This window comes from Macrobrachium rosenbergii, chromosome 22 (assembly GCF_040412425.1).
Source record: "Macrobrachium rosenbergii isolate ZJJX-2024 chromosome 22, ASM4041242v1, whole genome shotgun sequence".
In the NCBI taxonomy this organism is placed as follows: Eukaryota; Metazoa; Arthropoda; class Malacostraca; order Decapoda; family Palaemonidae; genus Macrobrachium; species Macrobrachium rosenbergii.
In genome coordinates, this window is record NC_089762.1 from 1,692,062 (window position 1) to 1,719,666 (window position 27,605).

The 27,605-nt window shown below is 38.6% G+C and overlaps 1 protein-coding gene across 2 annotated transcripts; it reads left to right on the forward strand.

The window, feature by feature from the left end:
- Positions 1 to 2,991: 2,991 nt before the first annotated feature.
- LOC136850525 (coiled-coil domain-containing protein 103) lies at positions 2,992 to 27,477 on the forward strand. Of its 2 annotated transcripts, none has more exons than XM_067124110.1 (5): positions 2,992 to 3,217; positions 8,143 to 8,309; positions 16,083 to 16,231; positions 22,293 to 22,534; positions 26,809 to 27,477. In XM_067124110.1, exons 2-5 carry the CDS (start codon positions 8,147 to 8,149, stop codon positions 26,969 to 26,971), a joined length of 717 nt encoding a protein of 238 aa, XP_066980211.1. In that variant the 5' UTR covers positions 2,992 to 3,217; positions 8,143 to 8,146; the 3' UTR covers positions 26,972 to 27,477. The 2 variants fall into 2 exon arrangements, with proteins under 2 accessions (XP_066980211.1, XP_066980212.1); XM_067124111.1 differs by lacking the exon at positions 2,992 to 3,217 and adding an exon at positions 3,298 to 3,320.
- The last annotated feature ends 128 nt before the right edge of the window (positions 27,478 to 27,605 follow it).

Genomic DNA, 27,605 nt, shown 5'->3' on the forward strand with positions numbered 1-27,605 from the left:
TATATATATATATATATATATACACAGTATGACCCCGACCTCTCACGGGGTCTACTTACTCTGGTCGGCTGCGGTACTGAGGTCATGCTTAAATAAGGCACGGGGGTTAAATTTAACAATGATCAGTATTCTCTGAAACTTTCACAAGGCCCCAAGTATCTAAGCAAACTAAAATCCACAGCAAACGCGACTTAGAGGCTGAGGGCGAAACTGACGGAGGCAGCGAGGGGATGTGCATCTCTCCCCTAACTTGAACGAAAACTCTGTGCCCACTCTAGGGCACGCCTTTGGGCATCTTCCTCCAGCCATGTAGTACCCCACAGCCCCAGATTTCTTCTCTCCTGGATGATTGGCTCTGGCACTTCCCCTTAGGCCTATCAGCCAGTCGGTGCCAGGAAAGGTGAGGCTATGTCCTGACGAACTTTTGGGAGGTTTCTTGGGGGAGGAAGATTTCCTCTGTGCCTGAGAGAAGACGACTGATCCTGTCATGGTGTCCTGCCACTTCATCAGGACTCAGGGAATTCTTGCTGGGAACGAGAAGGCTTATATATATATATATATATATATATATATATATATATATATATATATATATATATATATATATATATATATATATATATATATACCTTAATTTATTTTTGATTAATGAATTGATTGATTTATTTATGTAACTTTATATAATTTTATTATCTCTTTACTTATCAGTTTTATCTTTTGTTTCACTTATTATTTATTTGTGAAAGTATTTTTATTTTTTAATATTATATATTATATATATATATATATATATATATATATATATATATATATATATTTAATGTTATTATTTATTTATTTAGTTCTTCATTTCTATGTAAATTTATTTGTTGTGTTTATTCATCTATATATTTTATGTCTTAAGTATTTTTTTTACTTATTTTTTATTTATTTTCACATTTGTCTATTCATATATTTTTTATTTGTTTCATAAATTTAGTCATACATTAATTTACTTCTGTCCTTGTTCAATTTGTTTACTTATTTTTTGTTTATTCACTTTTATCATCCATTTGTTTTCTTATATTCATTACTATTATTTACTCAATATATAATATATATACATATATATATATATACATATATATACTATATATATGTCGATCTTTCTATTTTTTATTTAATTATCTATTTGACTTTTAATTCTTTTTATATATAAATTTCGATATTTTTTATTTATTCAAATATATTCTTGTTCATTTATGTATATTTTTATTTTTGACCTATTCATTTATTTATCTTGTCAGTGTTATTTATCTTTTATAATGTATACCGTTTTATTATCTTTATTTATCATTCTATCATTTTGTTTATATTTTATTTTACTTATTTATTTTGTTTTGTTTCAATTTTTTATCATTCATATATTCTTTCTTGAATTTAATTTCTGTTATTTATACATTTTTTAAGAATTCATTTTTCATTTGATTAATTAAAGTTTATATGATTAATTATATTATACTATTTACTTATTTTTTCATTGATTAAATTTATTATTTACATATTAATATATTTATATCTTTTATATATTTTATTTACATAATTTTGTTTATTTTTGTTTTTTATTTTGTCTTATTTTTATTTTTTATTTAATATTTTTATGATTTCCTTTTAATGCTTCTCAGTTTTATTGCTTCATTCATTCATTTAATTATTTCATTAACATGCGATTTATTCAATTGAAATATGTATCTGTTTATTTATTTATTTAATTTTCACTTATTTCACTAAACAGGTCATTTATTTCTCTGCAAATTTATTTAGGCTACTAATCTGGAATGTTTTATTTTACATCAGTTTATTTCTTCACTGATAATTCTTTATTTATTCATATTTTTTATAGTGAATTTTATTTAACTCTATTCTTTAAATCACTGATATTCTTTAATCTATTTTATTTTACTAATTTGTCTTTTTTCTATATATTTATATGTAAGTGTGCCTATTTTGAACTTAATAATTGTGTCAGGTTTTATTTTTTCGTTTAATCCATTTAATTATCCTGCTTATTTATTCATTAGTTAATTTGCATACTTACTTTGTAATTTGTTTATTAATTTACTTAGTAATTCACTTTTATTTTATTTGTTATATTTTTCATTTATTCAGTTCTTTATTTTTTCATGCATATACTTTGTTTATTATTTATTTTTTAGTTCATTTACTTTTTTTGTCTATCCAGTTTCTTAAATTCGTGTATTTATCTGTTTTTAATCTAATTGGTTTTATGCATTATTTTTATTTTAATTTTTTCATATGTCAAATTTTCTTAATTGTGTTATTTGTATATTTTGTGAACAAGCTGAAATATTAAGTGAAGGGGAGTTTTAACGGAAATTCCTCGGAGCAGGTTGATGTGTTTTTCCTCATCTACCAGTCTTTGTTACCTGTTTAGTAAAAAATCGTTACATACCAAAGATTTTATCCCGACTGCCATTTAACTAGATTTGTTTAGTTTCATCCACAATATTTATACAGTATTGCGCAGCACAAATGTTCGTTAGCCTAAAATTAAGTTGTGAAGAGAAATCTTCTTCTTCTTCTTTGTCTTCAGCTTTGGCCATTTATATATGGGGTCGCTGTTTCCTATCAGATTCTCAATCTTCCCCGGAGGAGAAGAGGATAGCCAAAGTACAGATGCAAGGATAAAGTAGCATATGGCATGAGGGAGAAAGGTTTAAGAAGTCAGGACGCAAGTTAAATGCATACAAGTTTCTAGTTTCGATAATTACAGAGAAAGCAATCTTTTACGACACTGAGAACCAACGATGAAGAACTATAGTTTCTAGAGACCGATTCCTATAAGGAGTGATCAAGAACTATATAACTGGAGAGTAAAAAAAACCTCTGCAGTTTGAGCTCATAAGCAAGAATTAAATATAAAAGATTAAAGGAAGCATTACTTCCACACCCAAAGGACTGAAAAACGCCCTTGTTTAGCTCTGAAGCGCCGGGCGTCGGACGCCGTTCTTCTTCGCGCTGGTTCTTGTTTGTGTTTTGGTGTTGACGTTGTTGTTGTTGTCGTCGCAGTCGCCGCCTCTCGTCCCTCGGATTCCCCCCCACAAAAAGAGAACCACACTTGATTTCACAACGGCGCTAACGTAGGCTAGCCATAGCCTACAAAGGAACTGTGGAAACTGGAGCTGTTCACGCGTTATTTGGGTCTTCTAGAGAACTGGTGAGAGAGAAAGAAAGGAGTCTTTTTCTTCCCCTCAGGAAATTCACGTCGCCCCGATGGAATCGGGACCCTCCTGACGAAGGCGCAGCTGTGAATATTCTTTGTAATTATTACTCGTGATGAGTTGAGTGCACGCTGAGTGTTGCTATTAAACCTGTAATTGAATACGAAGGCCTCAAATATAAGAAGGAAGGACCACAGGGGCAACCAGGATTTTTAGGGCAGGGCCAAATACGGAAACCAACGGAGTACAGGGGTGCATCATGATCTAACGTAACCAAGGCTGTTAGGCTCTTTTTTTGTCTTTTCCTTTAACTGTTTAGGGGGGCCGTGAAATGTGGAGTGATGAATCCTTATCTAACCTAATTTTTGGCCCAGATCAGAGCCCAATGCAACTGCAACAGTAGTTTCCAGAATGGCGAGATCAGACTCTTAACGCAACCTTCGAACAGAAGCATAGTCCATTCTCTCCAGTGTTGAGTGCTATTTTGGGGTCCAGGGGACAAAGCCCTCCAGGCCAGATCAGGGCAAGGCGCCCCAAGTGAGGTTTGGAAGGTTAGGTCAGGTTAGGTGAGAACACTGCACTCTGGGAAAGGTTAGGTTTCTTTTCGTCTGCTGAACCTGTTCGCATCGTTATGCGCTCCCCCCCCACAGCGTGAACAGTGTCATTTGAATTATGATGGGTAGTTCTGAGTATTAGCTCCGTGCCTGTTTTTACCTCGAAACTTGGTTTTTTTCTACACTTTTAGGGCTTCTGATACTGGCGCCGAGCTTGTTTCTTGTTGGCCATCTATTATTTGCCCCTCAAATCTACTCAACGCTGCGGAGCTACTACGTAGTTCTACCTAATAAGGGAACATTATTTGGTAAAACTGCAGACTAGGCTAGGCCCACCACCTCGGCCTGATTCCGCCAGTCACCAACCAGAATATTTACCACCTTTTGTTTGTTTTATGTCTTTTGTTTATGTGTAGTATATTTACCATGTTTTTTTTTTTGTTTTTATGCTCATCCCCAAGGAGCTGGTACTAAATGCCGAGTCCATTTTGGGCGTAAACTGGTAGATACCAAACTAGAGGAGTGCTGTAGTAGTCTGTAGTTTTACCCAATATTTGCATTGCCGGCCTTTTTTCCCCTCTTTGTGCTTCCCCCTCAAACTTATCCTGACCCAAAAACAGTGGTTCCCACAGTGAACCTCATTTCTTATTAGCTTAGGCTCAGGGATGTGTGTAATGTGTTAACCGACCTTCCTGATGGAGTTGATTATCAAATTTGTCAAAAGCTTATCAAATACTATCAAGAAAACCCTATTTCATATTTAAAATAATTTTGTAAAGAATTGTGGTTTTTGGAACATTAGGCTATATATATATAGGCTATGTAAATATGATGTTCTTTGCATGTAAAATTCGTAACAATCACATCCAAACTAGGGGAAAAATAATATCCTATTGTTCATTTAAAATTTCTTATAAAGAGGATTAGGCAAAGTTTTTCAGTGTCTGCAGATATCCAGATGTGATGTTTTTCTGAATATTGTACACTGTACTTTAGACAGCCATGGCAATTTACAGTACATGTTCCTGATAGTGTTGCAACATTTTTTTGTAAATCATCCTGGCTGGTTAAATCATGACAGTGGTTGAAGAAATGGAGTAACTCTTGAAAATTGGTCATTTCGCAAATGATGACACCATATGCGTGCACAAAATTCCTCTGACAACTCCGCCTTGTGACAGAGAAGAACGTTGACTTAAAATATGGTGGTGAATGACATTATAGGGTGGTTTTTATATAACTGTTATTAAGTATCTCATCAATTTGAACAGCTTTTGTACCACTCCTTTTGAAAATGAATAGGCTAGTTGTAAAGTACTGATTGCACATGGTTATAGTAACCTTTGCCTGTTGTGTTGCCATATGTATTAATGAATATGTCCAGGTGGTCTTTAGTCTAATGTGCTGCCGCATATCAGTTTTCAGAAAATTGGGATATATTTTTACACCATGTATCAGTAATACGAGTACATGTTAGATGTCATTTATTTTTAAATAAACTGAGATATATTTTTACACCATGTATCAGTAATACATGTTAGATGTCATTTATTTTTAAATAAACCTCTTAAATAGAATTTTAAGCATAGAATACCAGTTAGTTTAGGTTTGGAACCATGTGGATTGCTGTTGTCTTCAAGATATCTAGAAAATATTTAAGTGCCGGTTATAATATAGGGTCTTTGTTACTTATCAGAAAGTCAGACCCCAAAGTGCTGTTACTGTACATGGTAAGTCCCACATGATTGAAGGAGCTGTTCAGAGGATAAACACCTAGCACATTAGTAAACATACTCAGCTTCTTAGTAATCAAAATGTTTTACCTTTGCATGAGAGGAGTCTTTAATCTCATCAAGAATGCACAAAGTTTGGTTTTCAGTATTCTTCTCTGTTCAGGCATCATTTACCAATGAATCAAGTTAGTATGTAATGTGTTAGAGGTACCAGTCCAACTTCATTGTCTTGTTTAGAGATGTCTCTCACTTAGCCTATGCCTTAGTACATTTTTTACTCATCCCATTGTTTGTCATCACCAGTAAATCAACTTACCATAGGCTCTGCTGTTCATCTCATTTCATTGAACTTTTCTCATTGTTGTATCCATTACAAAATGTCACTTGCCACACTCTTGGGCCTTGTAGGTATGCAACTGGATCTTGTCTCTTATACTACATGCATTACTAAAAAATGGGCAGTACAGTGAACCCCCCGTATTCACGGGGGATGTGTACCACACCCCCCCGTGAATAGCTAAAATCTGCCAGCACTTAAAACCCCTCTAAAAACACTTAGAACTGCCCATTTTGATAGCTTAAACCAAGAAAAACCCTGTAAAAATGCTTATACCTGAGTATTTTAATAGTTTTATCACAAAAAGTGCATTTATTCATGAAAATTATATGAAAATACAGTAATTAGTGAATATTTCTCAGTGAAAAATACCGCGAATGGGCGAATTTTCCGCAAAAAATGGCTAGATATGTTCCACAGAGAAACCCGCGAATGCATGAGTCCGTGAACCATGAGAACGCGAATATGGGTGGTTTACTGTAGTTCTAATGTTACCAGCCTGCTGCCTTGTGGTACATGCTGTATCAAAACTAATAGTGACTGCCAACCCAAACTCCTGAATGATAATTTATTTTTGGGCAGGTCAGTACCGTGACGAACTTAGGTATAATGCTAACTGTTCTTAGATAAAGAATCTTCCTAGGAGAGAGCCCTTCTCTCATTGAACCACCCTCCACCCAAGTAGATCTTCATGCCTAGTAAATAATAGTTTGTATGAATACATGATTTTCTAACAATTTTGTACTTATATCGTACATCTTTGACCTCCCTTTCCACTTAATGCTTGTATATGAATGAATTTAGGAGTGAGGCTGCAAAATGAAGAATCTCAGGTGACAGAGTGATGGGCATCTCTCACATTCTTGGTAGAGCTGTGTTCTCATCTAGGTAAGTTCCTAGTCACCTGTCACAGACCCTAGGCTTTACAGCTTAAAGCTTTATAGGAAATATTTGCCTGAAGAGATTTTATTTCTTATACAGTCCAACCTCTTAAATCAGGGAACCTTTGGGGCCAGGCCACTGCCGGACCGTGGCAAATCCTGGAATATAGAATACACCCCAAAAAATGAAGCCCCTATGTTAACATAGTCTTGCAAGCTAATTCCAAATACAAATAGCCTAGTTGCTGACTTAGCCTACTACTTGGCTCAAAATACATACTAATGTTAAGGAAACAGAAACTCAATTACCCTACAAAATTCTGAGCTAGAAAAACAAACATTTGCACAAAAACAACACCATTTGCACAAAAACAGACTTCACATACTTGATAGTATGAGACAACATTTGAATAAACAGATTCCATAATTTAAAATCCAAAATATCCAAATTGATAAGATTACATAACATTGGATTACAGTGCGGTACTGCACTTTTATGTTACACGAGTTCCAGCCAAAATATATCATTGGGTATGCCAAATTACTCATAGAATGATGAAGCAGTCATCTCTCTCTGCCAAACAAACAGTATCCATTAACTCCTTACCATCAGCAAACTATAATGTAGTCCTATAATCAAAGTAGAAGTCAAGTTTCCTTATTGCCAGCATAGAACTGTAGTCTTCCAACTAATAGTGAAGCCATCAAAATCTAGAAGGACAAAGCGACATTGAGTAAAACCCTGCTGAGAAGAGTTGAATATCTCCCTTCATCATAGTATGTTGTAGTTAAAGGAACATTACCAAGGAGGTTGAAACATAATGGCAGGGCAAGACCAAAATAACTTCAGAGGGTCTGACCCTTTGCAGTGATTCCAGTCTAGTGAGTCTTTCTTGAGCTGGAACAGGAATGGCTTTCTAACTTCCATAACCTCCTGTTTCCACCCGTAGACAGCCGCCTTCCGCTACAGAAGAGGGCAGGGGACTCAGTACTGTTTCCCATGACTAGTGAAAGAGAAAAATAAGAAACATAGGTGGTACTGCCTCGTTACCAGCTGTTAATCAGATGCTAGTTACCTGCCTTGAGATTTCATTCACTAACAATTTTACTTAAAAATTGGCAAGGGTTGTGATACATCCCTTTGAGCACCAAAGTAACTGGCTTTAGCAAGGCCATGGTTTGTATCTACAAAATTATTTTGTTTAAAGAAAATTATACTTGTAGTTCATGAAACATTATGTTGTGCCCAGGTAATATAATTCTATTCATGGTATAAGTTATTCCCAGGTAGCATAATTCAATTCATGGTATATGATATTCCCAGGTAGCACAATTCTAAATGGCTCCTCTTGTTAGACTAATGCCTATTCACTGTACATCACTTTATCGAACTCTAAACTGTGGAAAATCTTGCAGGACGATGGCATGTGGCGGATGGGAAGGTGGCATCGATTCTAGTCAGCTAGAAGCAAGGCTGAGAGCAGGAATAGAAGCTGATAGGCGTTATGCAACTGAAAACTCAGCGAAGCTACGGGCCATTCAGTCGACGCCTTCGTATGATGAGTTTAGACAGTTGGTGTTAGGTATGAACCTAATAATTATTAGATAAAAATGACAGTCATAAGTAGAGGGCTTTCTTTTTTTGTGTTTGGAAAAATGGTCAACTTATTACTGTACTGATGCCGTTTCTCTATGATCTAAGGCTTAGAATGAGAGTTAATTCCAAATTTGATCGAAGTTGTGTAAAGTTGGTTGTTTCTTCTGTCGTGTTATTGAGATTTGTATGGTGCAGTAGCATTGTACTATGTGGGTTACTTTTGAGCTGTAGCTATATTAGCTTTTCGTTTGAAGTGTAATCTTCTCTGTCGACAGCATATCCTAGCCTTTTAAAAGGTATTTCATTTAATTTTATCCATGCTGTCAGTATTTGGGTATACAGTGAACCCCCCGTATTCAAGGGGGATGTGTACCCCCCCTCGCGAATAGCTGAAATCCACGAATACTTAAAACCCCTCTAAAAACACTTAGAACTGCCCATTTTGATAGTTTAAACACAAGAAAAACCCTGTAAAAATGCTTATACCTGAGTACTTTAATAGTTTTATCACAAAAAGTGCATTTATTCACGAAAATTATATGAAAATACAGTAATCAGTGAACATTTCTCCGTGAAAAATACTGCGAATGGGCGAATTTTCCGCGAATAATGGCTAGATATGTTCCACAGAGAAACCCGTGAATGCATGAGTCCACGAATCACGAGACCGCGAATACGGGGGGTTTATTGTGCTGTAATTGAATGCTTGCGGGTGAAAAACTGAATGTTGTGATTGTGTTGTGCATTTGTATTACTGCTCTGCAGCTGTCAGTTACATTATTTTCACCATCTCTGGCCATATTTGAGTGATGCAGTTGTGATAAGACACATTATATGTATTTACTATGCAAATACATAATAAATGGATGCATGATGTGATTCCACAATAAATCATTTGTTTCATCACAACTCCTTCAGTCAGATGTGCCCACATATGTAATCATTAAGTGCCCCCAGATACTGCACTCTTATGTCTAACAGGCAGGAGATCAGGGGTAGCATGTGCCATTGGAAACCTCTGGTACCCATCGGTCACCTACGTCTTTTTTTGTGTGTTCAGTGCTGTTATCAGTTATGCAGAATTCCCCCAACTGTGTACTTCACTGCAGAATTGCCAGTATTCATTGTTATACCTAGCTAAGTGGCCATTATTCTCCATCCCCCTTCTTCTATAACCTTTTCATTCCCTGTCACTTCTTAGCAGCCTCTGTCTTTTGGGTCACTTGTATTGAGGAACCAGTCAGTTGGCTTGTGTTAGCTAACTTTATGTGTGTATAGCTGGTTAAACTACTTCAGGAGGGGACATACAAGATGAGGGGGTCAGGAGTGCTGCAGTGATTTGTCCTCTTTTTCTGCTTCAGATTCCTCTAGTATCCAGCTCAGCAGGGGCATCTTCCTCCTTCTTGGTTGCTGTAAGGGAACAATTGTCCCTGTAAAGGAACTATTGTATTTTGACAGCTATGCAGCTGTCCGTTTAGGTGCACCTAGCTTAGCACAGGCCAGCTATGCTGATACTTTACCCACTGCTTGACACGCAGACTGTTTTGCTGCAGACAACTTTTTATCGCACCAGAAGGGGTAGGTATTCCTTGTACTTCAGGATAATAAAGAAGCAGTCAAGACAGTTAGCTAATGTAACTGTCATCACTCTGCTGCAGCTCAGGTGTAAGAATATCCCATTCATGGGACCCAGTCAGTGGTGTTCTCCTTATTCAGATAAGCTGACTGTGGTCACAATGCAAGTATAGAAGGATATTGTGGAGCATTATGCCTTGTGCTTTGCAGAAGCTCAAGAAACATTTGCTTCTCCACTGACTGTCTTTTGATTTTGACTCCCTCAGTAAGAAAAGTGCCAGGCATGACCTGGGTAGCTGATTAGACTGTAACCATCCTTGTAGTGACCACCGAGACCAACCAAAAACTTCTTTTCTTTCCACCTGGGACCATAATGGTGCTTGCCATCAGGAAATCAATTAAGACCAAAACCAGGACCATGACCATGGTGGTGACTACTCTACTCGATAAAGGTCAGCAGTAGTACTGCTTGTGCTAAGAAGGCATCAAAAGATGGTAAACCTTGCAACCATTAAGTGGACAGTAGCAATCGCAGTGCCAGGACCACAGTTACAGAACTGACAGTGACTAAGTAAGATTACTGGACATGATATACAAATGAAAGATGACAGCCTGTGACTACTTGGCTGTTCACCCTAAGGACTTCAGTGTCAGCAGCTCTTTCAGTGGGTAGGGAGAAGTAGGTTGACATCCAGTACATGATGCAGCAGATACAACCATAGGAGTCTCTCCAACATCAGGGCATGAAGACTGTCTAAATTTTAGCAGCATATAAAAAGCAGACTTTTATCGTAAAGATGGCAAGCTCAGGCCGAGATGAGATCTCTGGCCATCTCCCCCTTCTCACTGTTGAGTATGTTCTCCATGTTCAGTTGTCCCTTCACTAGGATAGTTAAGGGTGCTGCAAGAATTGCGTAGTAGTTCACAAACTTCCTGTAGTAGCTGGTCAAACTTAGGAATGGTCTCACTTGCATCATGGCCCTTGGTAGTGCTGCCTCATGGATCTTCACCAGCTTCATCTCTAGCAATCCTGTTACAGCTGATCTTATATGCGAGGAATTCCACTTTGCTATGTCAAGTGTAATACTTGGAAGGATGGGTAGTCAGTCAGTCATGCTTCCCTCACTTTCAGGAATAGGTTATTTAGTCCCTCAGTGTGTTCTTCTCATGATGCTGTGTGAGTTAACACATCCACAAAATGGTCATTGTTGAAAGCTGCTGCCAAGTTCATTAATCCAAATGGCATTCTCTTAAACAGGCAACATCTACTTGAAACTGTGAAGAGTCTTCCCCATTGACACTTCTTCCATCGCGATCTAGCAACATCCCTTGCTTAAGTCCACCTTGGTGAAAAATCAGTCATTGCAGAGTTTTAGCGTCATAGCCTGGGATTTATTTTCAAACTTGGTTATGGCATTAAGTTGACAGTAATATATGCATAACCTGTTTGGTCCATGTTTCTTCCTCATCATTGCTACTGGTAAACAGTATGCAGACATTGACTTATCAGTGATTCTTATCTCGAGCATCTCTTCAATTTCTCCTTGGATCAGTTCCCTAGTTGCAATTGGCACAGGATACATCTTTGCTGTGTGGTAACTCATAACAGTTCTGGTGAGGGTTTCTTGCTTCAAAGCCCCCCCCCCCACCCCCACTAAAATAAATTCCTTTTATTCCTTTTAACTGTATTCTCCTTTCTGCTTCAGATGGAAATGGTGAAAGGATGTCAGGATTTCCTTTCTTCTTGGTGATTCCAGTTTATGCTTTCATTACCACATGTAGACATTACACAATTAAGGTCAACTCAGGTAGTCTGAAAGTATTTTCAATAAACAAATTACTAAACCTCTAAGCTCATCATAAGCATGCTTTTAAACAGATAAAAATTAGCAAAATTTCACCAACCTCTTAATCCACAAATGTTTCTTGAAATTAAATTTACGTATGAACTTGATGTATGCTATGACAATGGTTCTGCGACATGAGAGACCTTAAAGAATTTATCTTTTCTGTTTCTCAAAAGTGTAACAGGGAACTTAGGGAGTGCTACTGCCTCTGAGTACCTTGTAGCAAAGCCTGCCACCCTCTTAATTGTTCTTCCACCAGCTTCAACTTCCCTAGTGGTATTTTGCTGGCATGGCCCCACAGTTGTCCTCTGGCAAATTTTGCAGGACCTGTAGATTCTGGTGATATCCACAACTCCTGGCCAATGAAAACTGCTAGCTTACAGTGCAGCCAACAGTCTTCTTATCCCCAAGACCACCAACAATTGATTCATGGGTCAGCATCATCACTTGGGGCCAGTATACCTTCGGCACCAGGATTTGCCACACTTCTCCCTTGGTCCTGGATTCTGCATCAGTTTTGGCTCTTACCCACTGCTTGGCTACGCTGGGATCCTTCTGCTGGGCTTCTTTTAGTCAGTTCGCTCCTACAGGTGGAATGATAGAAGCTACTGCCGTTGGTTTGATGACGTACCTCTCTCTCGCTGGAAATGGGCATTAGCTGTTTCCAAATCCATCCCTGCATCACTTTCCTTTGGCTCACCCCTTTGACTATTATCCTGACAACTTTCTCAACCATCACAGCCTCAGCTTTAATCATTTCCTCATAGTCCTTTATGCGTGGAATCTTTCAGAGAATAAGGTCATAAATAGGGTTATCTAGGCATATAGCTTGCAGCTCTCTCTCAGTACGGTGTTTTTACATAAATCTTTGCGACGGAATATCTATGGATACTGGTATCACTGAGTGCACAAACCCATTTCTTTACTGGTTGCTTGGTCTTCAGTTACCAAATTTCCATGTACAAGTGAGCTTTCACAACTATCTCATAACCTAGTTACCTTCTCTTTGACTATATAACGCTTACCTAAGTGGTAGATTACAGTGTCTCTCTTCCTGTGCTCCTTGGATCTGTGTGCTCCTAAAACAATTAGTAGTTCAGTTCCATTTGCCATCTTCAGCCTACCACCTTTGATGTAGTCTTCTAACTGGGCTATGTTGATGTCCTTACAAATCATGGTAGCAGTCACCTCATTCATTTTTTTCACTACTGTACCACCAGATGCCTTTTGTTTGAACTTTTGTCAATCTGAACGCTTAAAACCACACAGTTTTTTGCTATCATGGTTTGTGAGGCATAAAGCACCTACCTTTACTTATGTCAGTATGCTTCTACTTAGCCTTATTCCAGATTGGTAGTTGTGTAGTCTTTGGCAAAGTGTCCTGGCTTTGTACACAAAGTACATGCTGTTCCTTTAATCTTGTCAGTCTGCTTCTATTTGGTTGTCTTGTAGTCCTTGGGTCTGGATACCTCCACTAGGCTTCTTCACTGGCTTCTGGCATTCCACTAAGCTTATCCCATGTGCTTCCAAATACCACTCCGCAAGCCAGTGTCTGTTGATACAATTCCCCTGAGGAAAAGTATCATCTTGGTCAAACACATGCTGACTTGCTGGTGAACAAATCTGACTTTTCTGCTTTCAGCCATTTCAGTCCATCTGTTGAAAAATCTCTGTGGCCTAGCTACAAACTGATAAGCAGTCTCACCTTGACCTGGCTAAGGCTTAGGGAATTTCTTCCTAAATCCCTCCTCAGTCATCTCCTGTCTCTAACAATGCTATCTTTAAGCTAACATCATTCAAGGCCTCCTTAGAAGGTGTACTAGGGAAAACTTGCAGACCCGTTCCCGTTAGTAATGGACCAGGACAAATAGCTCACTCATCCCTATACCAGCCTTGGCTTTTAGCAAACCTTTCAAATCCTGTGACGAAAGTGTTCATGTCATCTTGCTTTTCATCAGATCTTGGTCATTTTGATGCATAGTGGTTATAGGGGTGCTGTAGCTGCTCACCTGCCCTTCAGACTCAGCCTTGAGTCATATTTTAAGTTCATGTTCCCATTGTCTCACCTCTTTACTTTTTCTTCGTAAGCTTTCTGCCTCTCAGTGTCTTGTCTCGCTTCTTCTCTTTCACTCTGTTGCTCTGCCCGGGTTAGATTTTGTTGTTCTTGCACAAAATCGCTTAATTCTTGGCCTTGCAAACCCATCTCCCTGGGCTATTCGAGTTTTGCTAACTCTGTTGACATGCTGAAATGTAGGCTACCTAACTTAGGCCAGCACCAAAAAAATATTAACAAAATCACTGCCATCATTTCTAACCTGGTCACTTGCACCAATGTTATGTCACAGAGGCTGTACTTAGTAAAATAAAATGTAACATTATATTCACCACCCACACGTAGTGATTTTCACTCTAGTCGATTTCAACTCGGAGATGTGGCTTGACACTTGTTGACCGAGGGGGCTTTTTCTTAAAAGCTGTTGCTAAAATATATTCCTGTGGACTGAAACAGACTTTTCCTTTGTGCTTGAGACAACTGGGGATGTCTGGTCTCCTTCCTTCTGTCTGTCTGCTTCTCTCTCTCTCTCTCTCTCTTCCTCTTTGGCCATACAGTGAACCCCCCACATTCGTGGGGATCATGCACTCCCCGAATACTTAAAACCCCTCTAAAAACACTTAGAACTGCCCATTTTGATAGTTTAAACACAGAAAAACCCTGTAAAAATGCATATACCTGAGTATTTTAATAGCTTTATCACAAAAAGTGCATTTATTCATGAAAATACAGTAATTAGGGAATATTTCTCAGTGAAAAATACCGCGAATGGGCGAATTTTCCGCGAATAATGGCTAGATACGTTCCACAGAGAAACCCACGAACGCATGAGTCCGCGACTATGGGGGTGGGTTTACTGTAATATATAATTGCTTTCAGCTCCAGACATTTCTGGTATAAGTTTGCATCACCACAGGTAGATGTTACATATCCTGGTCAACTTGGACAGTTTATGTAAAACCTCAAAGAAAATGGTTGTCACCATTCTTTTGAACATAGATTAAAAAATTAACAAAATTTTACTGACATCTGAACCACAAACATTTCTTCAAACGATTGCAAGAAATTAACATATAATATGACAGTAGTTTTGGAATACAGTATACTGTAGGAGAAAATTAAAAGTGGTGCTAAAGGAACTTTACAGAAGGAAGCATAATACGTAGTATCATAAATTATGCTTTGAGATGCTGCGGTTATTTACATTTGACATCTAATTATTATGTTTGTCATCCCAAACGAGGAAACATTCATGTTGATCAGGCCTAGTTGACCTTTAGCTTGAAAAACTAACTTTCACATTATAGAATTGTACTGCGTTTAAGGATTCTTGCCTGATGTTAATTTCTGTCATTTGCACATATACTCCATTGACTCTTATTAGAATGAAGGCAGTACAAGAAAACTATATTTTCTCATTGAGATGTCATGACTTTTGTTTTATTTATACAGATAAAAATGTGTAGATTGTTTTGTGTGCTTAATCTCAATAGCTATATGTCAGAGTCTGGATTTCACAACTGTTCAAGAATTTCCAGTTAGCAGTTTTGTTGCGATGCTCTTCCCCCTCATCTTTTTTACCAGTTAATATCACTATAAAGTGTTCAGAAATTTGTGGAATATGTACTGTGCAGCAGTGAATTTAGTAAAATTAATATATATTTCAAGCTTACGCAACTGTGCTCGCTGTACCTGCCCTTTAGGTTGTCTAATCAATTATTTTATATCGCTGCCTCTCCTCAGCCCCCACTGCTTTGCTCTCTTGTGCTTTACTTATTATACATTCACATTCTTCTCCGCTCAATTGGCTGTGGAATATTTCTCCTCTCTGAGGTTTGGTCCCTGTATAATAATTGCTATAGGTTGATCCCAGTGAGAGTAGAAATTTGACTTGGCAGTCTAGTTAAACTGTTTTATAAAGAAAATTAAAATAATAATAGTGGACATTGCTTATGGTAGACTCCTTATTACTGTGCTGTGCTGTGTGAGGCATTTTTGAATTAATAGCTTTTCAGATGGAAAATATTACACATGGATTTTAGCTGTTGTTGGTTAGTTATCGTCAACAAATGTCCTCACAGTATCACTTTATTGCTCTGAGACATGATCCAGTATTCTCAAATAGCACAGTCAAAGGTTATGTAACATTTTATGTGTGAATCATTATGAATCTTTTTATTTCAGTCTTTTTTCTTTTTGTAGACAGGGGTTTTATGACTAAAATGTAATCAAGTATCATTCATAGAACTTAATGAGTTTGCATTGAATTTTATTTATATTTCAGGTTCCCACTTAAAACCAGTTGATCGAAATGATAAAAGTAAAGTAAGGCCTTCAATCTGGAATTCATTAGCATCGACAGCAACGAAGAAAAGTAGCAAATCGTCCCCTCAGGATACTGAGAATTCTGTGTACCCAACGGATGTACAATATGTGAGTTTCAGAAGTTTTTTGGAAACCGTTCACAATTTAATGAAAGTGTTCAGAAGATTTTACTGAGAAGAGCATGTTTTCAAAAGAATGGATCTGTATTAGTTTTCTTAGTTTGTTCTGAAATACAGGCAGTCCCCGGTTTACGACGGGGATTCCGTTTTTCCGCCACGTCGTAAACTGAAAATCGTCGTAAACTGAAAAATCGTTGAAAATCGTCAAAAATCCTAAGAAAACATTACTTTTAATGCTTTGGGTGTATTGAAAATGATGTAAACTGCATTTTTATTGAGTTTTTTCATAAAAAAAACCTCCAAATTTTGATTATTCTGCTGTTTTGGGGCCATATCTCTTCCGTCGTAACCCCAGAACATGCGTCGTAAAGCGGGAGATAATTTTCTGATGAATATATTTGAAAAGCGTCGTAACCTCGGAACGTCGTAAGCCAGACCTGTCGTAAACTGGGGACTGCCTGTACTGTGCTTGAAGTACCATTAGGTTTTGTTTTTGAAAATTGCTGCCCAAATGCATCAGAAATATGACCGCCACTAACGTTCAGGTACACATACGCAGGTCTGCTTGCACATTCGACCTGCGCAGGCACACCTGAATGTTAATGTGAAGAACCTGCACAGTTTTTCCTTCCTGCGCAGGTGTGCCTGAACGTTTGTGTGGGTAGGCCACCTTTTTTGCTCAGTTCTCTTCCCGTTGTCGGATGAAGAGTACGTTCCAGTCAGAAACAGAAAGTGCTGAATTTGATTGAACCTAAAAGATTTTATACCTAAATCAATTATGTATCAGAGTTATTGTTAATAATTGATGAGGTCGTCAGAATAATGTATATTTGTCATTTTTGCAAATTTTCCACGGCAAAAATAATAGTATAATGAAGGCTCAAAGTGGCAGCATCATTCCTGACTGTCTTGAAGATTTCACTGAAATCTGCAAGAATGAGCCTTGTCTTTGGTAAGTGAAATCCATAGACTATCATAAGGGTTTGAAAAAGATGCATTATTTCAAATTAAACAAAAAACTAAAGGAGATTGATATAGCAAAGTCATGTAAACAAGAATAGGCCTATTTGTGTCTGTTCATGATAATGCATCATGTATGAAATTCAGTTTTAAAATGAGAACAAAATAATATTCAGTATACTTATGGAGCAAATAAATACCTGTAGTAGTAGACTATGTTTATTCATTGTTAACATCATATGTTAAAAATGAATAACAGCCACTCCTTCACTGGGCGATATTGCCAGATCATCGTCTGTTACCGCCAAGGCTGCTACAGAGAACTGAGTAAAAACCTGTATGTATTGTTAGTGGTCAACATATGCCTGTACAGGTATGTTAGTGGCGGCCTGTACAGGTATGTTAGTGGCGGTCTCTACTATAAAGTGCAGAGCTGTGTGTTCTGTACTATACTTAAAATGAAAAACAACATTAGGTATTTTACAAAAGAAAAGTTGCGTCTCCCTTTTGAATGTGTTGCTTGGTGACAGATCCTACAGTGGGCAGAGGAGAGGAACAACTTTGAGTCTAATGTATATTCCAGGGAAGTAGAAGCCATTCTAAATTAAGCACCATGGAGGTCTTCTATGACTTTTGTAAAGTTTTCCCCAAGAGACCTGGCTCATAAATCTGGATTATTTATAGGAATCGTAAGGAACATTCATATAGCTATAAGTTTTGAGTAGGAGGCTTGCTTGGCATTTGAGAAAAAGGAAGATGAAAATAGAAGGGCTATATTGTACTTGGTTTACCTTCCCTCTGGTAAATAAATCTAGAGTGACTGTGTTTTGTGTGCTATAGTAAGTTTTCTGTGACTGTTGTGTTCACTGGCAGTGCACTCTAGCTGTTGGGAAACATTTTGGTTGTTTTTCTTGTGTTGCACTGGGGAATTGGTGTATTCTATCTTTGTTTTGTGTAGGCTGTCTTTATTGTACAGTAAGACAGTTCGTAAAGCTAGATTTTTCAGAAATGATCACTGTGGGAGCCATTTGTCTTTGGCTAAAGCGTGATGGGCACACACACTGTCCAAAGTATATCTGAAGCATTGTAGCTTGGAAGATCACTATTCTGAGTGTAGTAATTGGCCTGTTAATGTTGTGAAAGTATACATTAAACACAGTAATAGGAGAGGAGCAGATAAGGGCAGGAAACATTTTGTGTTAAGATTTTTGTCCTGATACGGAACAGGAAAGCATAGACAGTAAGGAAGTGTTTCCTTAGGGGACTCCTGAACAGTCCTGCACATTTACGTCTATTCCTGATCCTCCTATCCTGGTATCTACATCCCTTGGTCCTTTTCTCTGAGCTCTTTCTTCTTTCTCTCTTATGATTCAAGCTGAGATGCAGGATATTCAGTTCCTTATGTCCTCTACAACAGAATTAAATTAAATTTCAAAATATAGAAGATAGAAAAAGCTAGGCTTGTGACCAGTTGTTTTGCATTGCCAACCAAGGGACTGCACTGTGTTAGTTCAGTGACTCTTGGAAAGCTGTTTGCCAGAGAACGAAATTATGCCAGATGTGTTCTTCTTGACTTCCACTCATCCCCAAACCCAGGAGGAGGTTTGTATACTATCCCCCAAAGACTCTTTGGGTAGGAGAAAATCCTCCAAGCACCCTTCGACTCCTCCAGAACAGCATAGGTAACAATTTGAGGCCGTAAGGGACCCAAAACCTTATATTTGCATGCAAATATCATCCAAAATTTTTAAAGTAGAAATTGATCCCATAGCATAGTGGTGGTATCTACAAGGGGTGTTCAATAAGTAACGCAACATAATTTTTTTATCTGTCAATTTTCATTAAAAAATTTGAAATTTTGGGTGACATCCTTAACCATTCCTGCGTCGTCCTATATTTTCATTAATTTCTTAAAGATGGGTGCATAATAATCAGCTATCAAAAGGTGGTATGTGACTGAGGTATGTTCCAAATAAAGAGCAATTATAGAATTCCTTTTGGCTGAATAAGAAACTGTCACAAATATTCATATGTGATTGCAGAATGGCTACAGAGACGTGGCAGTGGATAAAACACTATGAATCATTGGGCGAAGTGTCTATCATCAGAAAAAGAAGGAAAAGGAAATTGTCTGATCTCCCTCACATTGCTTTGTGGTCTGTGTAGGACAAGTAATTCTGCTCTCCTATAAGAAGCGCAATCCTCTCTAAGTCGTCTTCCTCTTCTTCTTGACTATTACTTTTTATGAGTGTAGTAGATACTACAGCTCCACTTTATGAATATCTTACTAACCAGAAACCAGTTCAACCACAGGAATCTCTGTTTCTGGATCACATGCATTTAGTATTTTGCCTTTCCAGTTCCCCAACTACAATTAAATTCACTATCCACAAGTCCTCAAGCGTATATATAGAAATGGGATGTATGCCAAAACAAGTAGAATTTTTGTCAAATAACAAAATGCATATTTTAATACCAATTAGTCAGTTTATACAGGGGGGTGTCCTTCAGGCTCATACAATCTTGTGACAAGTCCAGGTCCAGATAACACAGGAATGAGTGCTGGTAATTGATGGAGCTGAGGTTATCAGACGTTTAGTCAAACAGGGTGTGTTTTTCTTCCTCTTCTTTATCATACAGTTAGTCTCTTGGAGTGCTGACTGCACAGATGGGGTTGTATTAAGATGGGATTTTTGTTTAAAAATTTCTGTTATCTTTGTAAAAAAAAAAAAATCTAATTTCCGTTATCCTTTCTGTAGCTCATGTTTAGCCAGGCAAACTTGACTGCTTGGTTTGTAAGAATTGGTACTTAAAGCCTAGCATATCTTTTATAGCAGCATGTTTTTTTTAAGCCCAATGTCTATATATTGTAATAGGTTCTATGTTGCTCTAATATTTTTTATCTGTCAGCTTCACTGTCAGTTCTTGCAGATACTTCTGTTCTTGAGGTTACCTGTAAACAACTAAGGTGAGCTGTAAAAGTTTACTTTCCGTACTTTTTGTAAGCTGATGGAAGGGAGCTTGTTCAAGTTCTTGGAGGATACACAGTTTAAGACCTTTCCAGATGGGCTAGTGGACATTTCTTCATTTGCCCCAATTGTCATGTGATGTGTATCTGTTTGTGCTTGTGGCTCTGAGTGCTGACATACTTGCTGGTTCCTATGTCTCCGGAAGTCCCATCACTTCTTACTTGGCCACAGTTAGTCCTCTCTTATTGTTGACATTTGCACTGATTAGCTGAAACTCTGGCTTTGTCACAAACTTAGCTTAAGAACAGGAAAGCATAGATTATTGGGTGCCAACCCTCCCTCCCAAGTTGCCAGATGCTCATGTTTCTTATGTGTAATGACTGATGGGCGTCCTTCCTAGAGCTTGGTAAATGACTTCTTTGAGCTGTGTGAGTGACATGACTATCATTGAGGTTGGATGAGGACTTTTTTTGTGGTGTCTGTCCATGTGAGTAACATGGCTTCAAGTACTTGTGCTTCACAGTTTTAAGTTACATGTACAACACAACTTAAATTCACATGCTCCACATGGCTTGACTTGCTTGTGTGACACTGCTGGAATGTCAGACATAGCTTCATTTTGTGTGATCAACACAACTCCTGTGATGACTGGCAGCGTCTCTATTGCTTTCTGTGGAAGCAGCAGAGCTTGAAGCCGTATGTTCAAGATGGCTTTTGTCATGCCTAACTATGTCTCTGCTGTTTCCAGTGGGCACTTAGAGGGCTACCCCCATTCACACTAGTCTGATACCTGTAATGGTGATGTGCAATCTCCCAGTCCCTCAACCTATCTGAGACTTCTGATTGACTTGGTGATAAGAAGTGAATGAGGTATGACCTACCCTGTCCTTACTGTGACTGATGACGTGGTTACCACTGCCCACTCTTGAGTTTGTATATTATTATTACTGCCTTGTAAGGTAATGTGTACACCTGTTTTTATTGTAGTCATTCTCTAATAATATTGACATGGATGGGGGTGGGAGAGGAAAGGGGTTTTAGTCACATGACTAGTGTGAGTGGAGTAACTTACAGAGTCGCCCTCAGTCCCGCAGCTTGTCTTCTTTTGTTGATGCTCCTATGCTTTGGGAGGGCTCATGTTTGTGGTGTTTGCTTTTGCCAGCATACTGATGGCACTGCCACCTTCTAAGTGGCACCCTTGTCCCTGAAAGTCAAGCTGCAGATTCTGGACAAACATGATAGGGGCTGGTCTCACTTCTGTTGTTATCATGGAGTATGGATGCCAAAGACAACCCCGTGAGACATTGTGCAAGCAAAGGCCAAGCTATTCTTATACATGCAAAATGTAGGACAACAAGAGAGGAAGTTGTTGTTGTTGTTTTTGTAGATTAGGCTATTATTAGTGTTGTGAAGATAAAGATAGGGAAAAAATAGACAGGGATCAACTGTGGTGAATGGTGTTCAGTGTTATGAGATGAGAATGTTTTAAGAATTTAAAGCCTCATGGACTTTTCTGCATTGCCACTCTTCAGGGATATGCTTGCCAATTGGCTTTGATAACCATTCCCCAATTTTTTTTTTTGCAATATTAGTATTAAAAGTATATAATTTTAGAAAATATAATTTATTTCCTCACTTCCCAGTATTAAAACAAAATCTCTAGGATACCGTAACGTCAGTCGCTTGCCACTCACACTTAATGTTGGAGCACCAGTGATTGTTGGTATCTTCATCGTCAAATGACTTCCTGAAATGTTATTCTGCATACAGTATAACCCCTGTTTTCTCATCTACTGTTCGTGATGGGGGTTCTGCAAAGATTGTACTGTGCTCTGATAAATATGATTTTTTAGTCCTGTTGAATGTATTACTTGGGTCAGCTTCCAGGATGTAAGAACATGACCACCTTTTTGTGTATTTCAGAATTCGGTAATTCTATCATATCAATCAAATTTTTCACTTTCATTTCGATTCAGTCTCATTTTTCTTTTATATAAAAATTTCTTACGTTTTATCATATTGTGCAAGTGATGAAATTATTAACAATGCATTAGAGGAAAAAGAGTAGTATAATAATGATACTCAGGAAAATAATAAAACAAATATTTCTTCTCTTTACAGGATGTGAACAACCCCCCAAACACTACAGAGGGGTTAGTTCAACTCTGGGAACGTTTAGACCTTGCTGAGAGACTTGAACTCCTTCGTAATTTGCCAGTACAGGCTACAGAAAAGCTTGCAGCAGGACTGGTTGCTGGCAGCCTTTTAGGCGATGCTATCACTACACTCCTAGCTTTTACACCAACTGTCAATGACGTTGTGATGGTTGTCAACATGTTGCAGGCTCTTACTTTAGCTAAAAGGTATATGTTAGTGCCTAGTAACAAATTTCTGTAAAATAATGGTTTTGTATTTAGAGAATGTTTAAAAAGTTGTAGGTTGTTTGTACAAAAGACAGATCACTGTTTTACATATTGTTTTGCCCATTTTATGATGTTAGGTTATTATATTTGAATGTCACATAAGACCCCTGGTCATGTAATCCCCTAATTTCAGAATGGATGTAAGCATGTTACGTTATCAAAATTTAAAGCTACAGTAAGGCAGAAAAACTTGGGAAAAAATAGGCAACTAAAATAGCAGGAAAAAATCTTTTTCAGTGTAAATTCTATTGTATTCACAAGAGAAAACAAAAGCAAGGCAAACCGTTCACTTTTCCATTTGCTTTGCCAAATGACAGGTGTAGGAAAACTCTTCCCCCCTCTTGGTAACATATTATGCCACTATAATCATGTTGTCACTCAAGTCATCACCACAGTGTCCTGGCTCAGAATGCTTACATGGCTTTCACACACCTCAGATGGAGAGACCTAACCAGGTGTGCGCTCCACTCCTTTTTGATGTGTGAGAACAACATTATCTCGGAAGGTGGAGAGGGAGGGTCGCTTGAGGCTGACCAAAGCTTCTCAGTTACCAATGAAGCTAGCATTGGTGGAGGTGCCTGTGGGGTATGAGCTCCAGAGATGAAAAGTGAATGAGAAGACTTGCTGTTGCCATGTACTTTGCCTACTCTTTGGTTGTGAGATCTGATTTTTTACAGTTTATCACAGTCCCCAGGTTGCAACAAAATGCAAGGAGGCAATCTCAGCTGTGGAGCACCTGTTCTACTCTGAGGACACAAGATAGTGCAAAAGACCCTTTGCAACTAGGTCTAAGCTGACATCAAGGTGAACGCATACATGAACACCTTAGGGGACTTCTACAAGCCTGAAGCACTGGGCTTTGATCTGGTAAGTAGTCTCTTTGCATAAGGTAATTCCTCGATGACTAGTGGATGGGTATATGAAAATACTTATGGAGGATGGGGACAAGGACAACCTACTTCAGCATCCCTATCCCTGCCTCCCTTTGCCTTCCCTTCTAGCTGGAGCTGAGAGAGAGGTTGGTCAAAAGGGCTAGAAAGGCCCTTGTCCCATCCTTGAGAAAGAAGAAACCCGACTTCCTTGCCTTGGTTTTAGAGGGGGATGATCCCTCCCAACATAAGACACATAGAGCTTGGCTCAGCTCCCTTCAAAGCCCTGTAAACCTTGAAGAGGACAGGATTAGGTATTCCAAATATCAGAAGCCTTTTCTCCACTGTTGCCTTCTTACCCTTAAGAAAGTGCAAAGAAGAACCCAGAACCAATCTATTTTACAAGGAGGGACTATTCTCAGTCAGAACCTGTTGAGAAAAGAGTGCAGACAGTCTTTCAGTCTTCTCGGGAAAACATTTGCCCAAAAAATTAGCATGCTGATACCAGATTAAAGTCAGAGCCATTCCTTCAAACACCAACAACCTCCAGAATTTTGCCTTCCCATTTTCAGATAAAATATTTATGACTGAGAAGGCTATTCAACCAAAGGTCAAGCCAGGATGCTGCCTGGAAGGAGGCCATGGTGACCAATTCTGCAGTTGAGAAAGAAGTACTTTTTTGGTGGAATCTCTCTAGGTAGATCACTTGTGAGTCTGCAAACTGATGAGTCAACCTAATAATTCAGTCTGCTGAACAAAGTTAACCTTCTGACCTGAAGATCAGACTGCCCACCTAGTCCTGAACACCATATTCATGCCAAGACCACAGCAGTTTGAATGACGGTCAGATCTCTGGAGTGCACCTAAGAGTGTTCTGTTGATGAGATTGGGTTCAGCAATGTTGCCTTCCCCAAATCATAAAGCCCATGAATGTGATTAATCTCGTGAAAGTGCAGTTCCAACTTGGCCTGGTGGATCCACTCCTGAAAGAGAGGGTGGCACTAGATTGCCTTGGTGAATGCTCACAACATTGTGAACGTAATCATTGGCCACAATGGACCTAATCACTGAAGCATAAGCATTGGATTAATTCTGAATGGAAAGAGCATGTTCCAGAACGAAATCATCCCTCCCGTGTGACTCCTTACGATTGTCTGGAGTTGAACTAGTATAGGCAACAGGTGAGTGGTCTTGTGCACTATAGTGTACATCATGTCTTCTAGACAAACCAGATATTGCCCAAGGGTCTGCACAATCGTTACATACAGATCATTGTGATCTCCTTGGTATCATCCAATGGGGACCTGCTATGGATGAAGCCCCTGCGTGCATACGCACAATCCAGAGATCATGCATAAGCTAAATGAGAGGATAGCACCGACTCTATTCCACATACCTCTGCTGACACATGAGAGAAATAGTCGAGGCCAGTCCTAAAGTCTGGGAAGGAATAGGGGGTTATGAGGTTCTGAATATGCATAAGATCCCTTATGTGAACCCTGCCTATGAAAGATGTCCCACTTGTAGCTAAGCAAACATTGACGGTCTGCCACTGACCGTCAGGCAGTGACAGCACTTACTTTGTGTCCAGTGGGACTTTATGAGAGAACTTGAGTGAGCTCTTCCCATAGGAGGAAGGACCAGAAGATGAGGAGGGGGGAAGAAGATATGCTTTCGAGTTTCTTCACTGGACTGTACCCATGAGTCATGTCCGTCATTGCTAGTATTGTACAGTGGGGTGACCTGTCAAGGATGAACCCCCAGCTTGCACACATTCAGTCCGGAGATCTGGTAAGAGTTGAATGAGAAGGTGATGCCACCATTACTGATGCACAAGAGAAAGAGACGTGGGGAACTCTGGTGTCAACCCCGCATATGGCAGACTTCCCGCTTGCAGGTAAGCTAACACACTGACCTTTGGAGAAGGAAGGCACTCTCCCAGAGTCTGACAAGATGTCATGCGAGAGGATTTCCTTAACCTCTTCTTCCTATGGGAGGAATAAGGAGCAGAAGACGAGGAGGAGGAGGCAGAAGATATGTTTTTGTGTTTTTTCACTTTACTTCTTCTGAATCTTGCCTTTCACTACTAGAGCAGGTACTGGATCCAAAGAAGTTGACATCCCTGGAGCAGCTGATGAAGCAGGGCTAGGCAGCGACAAATTGTGTGCATGTACTGTGGTCTGTCTTATCTGAAGAGATATTAACATGTGCACTTAGGTCACCACTTTTAGAGAGCATGTGCTGGTTGCCTTCCCTCAAGCACATACCCCCTTGGAATGAACCAGAGGAAATGAAGCAATTGGTTGCTTACCTTCATGCATGTACCCCTCACAGACCGAGGCAGAGAAGAATGAGCAGAAGTGGCAGGGAGTGAATTAAGGCAGTCTGGGAGGAAGGAACCAAAATGATTTGGTGGAACATAACCCCCAAAAACAGTGGCGAATGCTCATTAACCTAGGTCTATTTTTCTTGGCAAACTTCTTTCACTGAAGAATTGACCAGCTGGCACACTTTTCAAAAGGAGAATCAGGGCTGCAGAACCTATCCTTGTAGAATGAACAAAACTGTTGGGGATCGAGCCATACATAGGACTTAAAGCAGCCATTTACCCAATGAGGTCCACATTTCTGCTGTTCAGTTTTCATTTTACCATCCGTTATGAGAACATGGCAACAAATACCAGATGAAAAAACAGTTTCAAACAACCAGAGAGTAGAGAGCAGCACACGTCTGTCATTGAACATGGTCGAAGAAAAAAATACTAGCCATAGGTAGGTGAGTGGGGACCACTGCCACCTACCTCCAATTAACCACTTTGTTACCATGTTTCAGTGGCCATTGCCAGGTCACACTGAGGAATGCTTAGTATAAAATGCATCAGTTTGTATTTCCATAGGAAAAACTATTTTTATGATACAAATGTGTCAGTCTGCTTGAAAGTCCCCACATCCTGACGCTGCACTTGTGCGAGTATGAAAACACAGGGAATAATATAACTACCACTGCAGCCACCATACGTGCTTCCTGGAGGGGTACCTGGTTGGGTGGTTTTTTTTACTTTTTACCTTTGTGTCCAGCAGCTGCTTATGGCAAGATTAGATCCATGTATACTAATGGGTTTGCATGAAGAGTAGATTTCAGTTTTAAAAAATGAAACAGTATTTTTTAATATCCCATGATTTTTTTTTTGGCTAGTACTGTATTAATTTTATTTGGAGTAGTTGTGCCAAGTAGCACATTTTCACCAATTTTAGTAAATGGCATTGTAAAAGATAACCATGCATCAGTATTATTTCTAATACAGTAATATTTTGAAATAAATTGGTTTGCACATTCACTTTACAGGTTTGCACTGAGTGTGACACTTGTGTGTGGAGAGGAGCGCTGGGCATGGGGACGGTTGCTGGAGAAACTACAGTTGGCCCTTTCTGAAAGGCCACAGGACCTAGCAGAATTGAATGTGACAGAATGGACTTTGGCACAGCTCAAACTGAAGTTCAACCTCTAAAGTATTATATACAGGGAATTTCTGTACTTAGGATAAGGACTTGAACATTTCACTAGTTTATTTCAAGTATTAGATCTCACATTCATCATAGATATAATTGTATTGCATGTTCGCTATAGCAGTAGCTGTATGTTGTAATTGTATTTATTGTTTAGTCTATTTATATCATACTGCAGTAGCTATGACATTTGGTTCATTACAGTTCAGGGTTCCATACTTTTAAGATTTATTGCCGGTATTAATTAGCATGTAAGAGTTCTCCAAAGGCAACTATTTCACCTTGTACTTTAAAACAGTATCATTTACCTTCATGCTCGATTTTTAGAGCATGGAAAAAGAAATCAGGTCGATCAACTATTAGTTATAGTTTCCAGAGATAAAGTTCAATTACAGTATATTTTTGTTATGCATATTGGCTTTGTATGCAATTTATATGATATTGTGATATATGTGATTATATTACAGTGTAGTATCAGTTAATAAATAGATTACAAAAGAAAACGAAATCTAGATTTAATTTTCCATGTCCTGCTTACAAAAATGCCAGAGAATCCCAATAGTAGGTTCATAACATTTAGTGGAGGCTGTTTTGCCCAAAGGCTGAATTGTCCTAATGTATTGTGCAATAATAGCA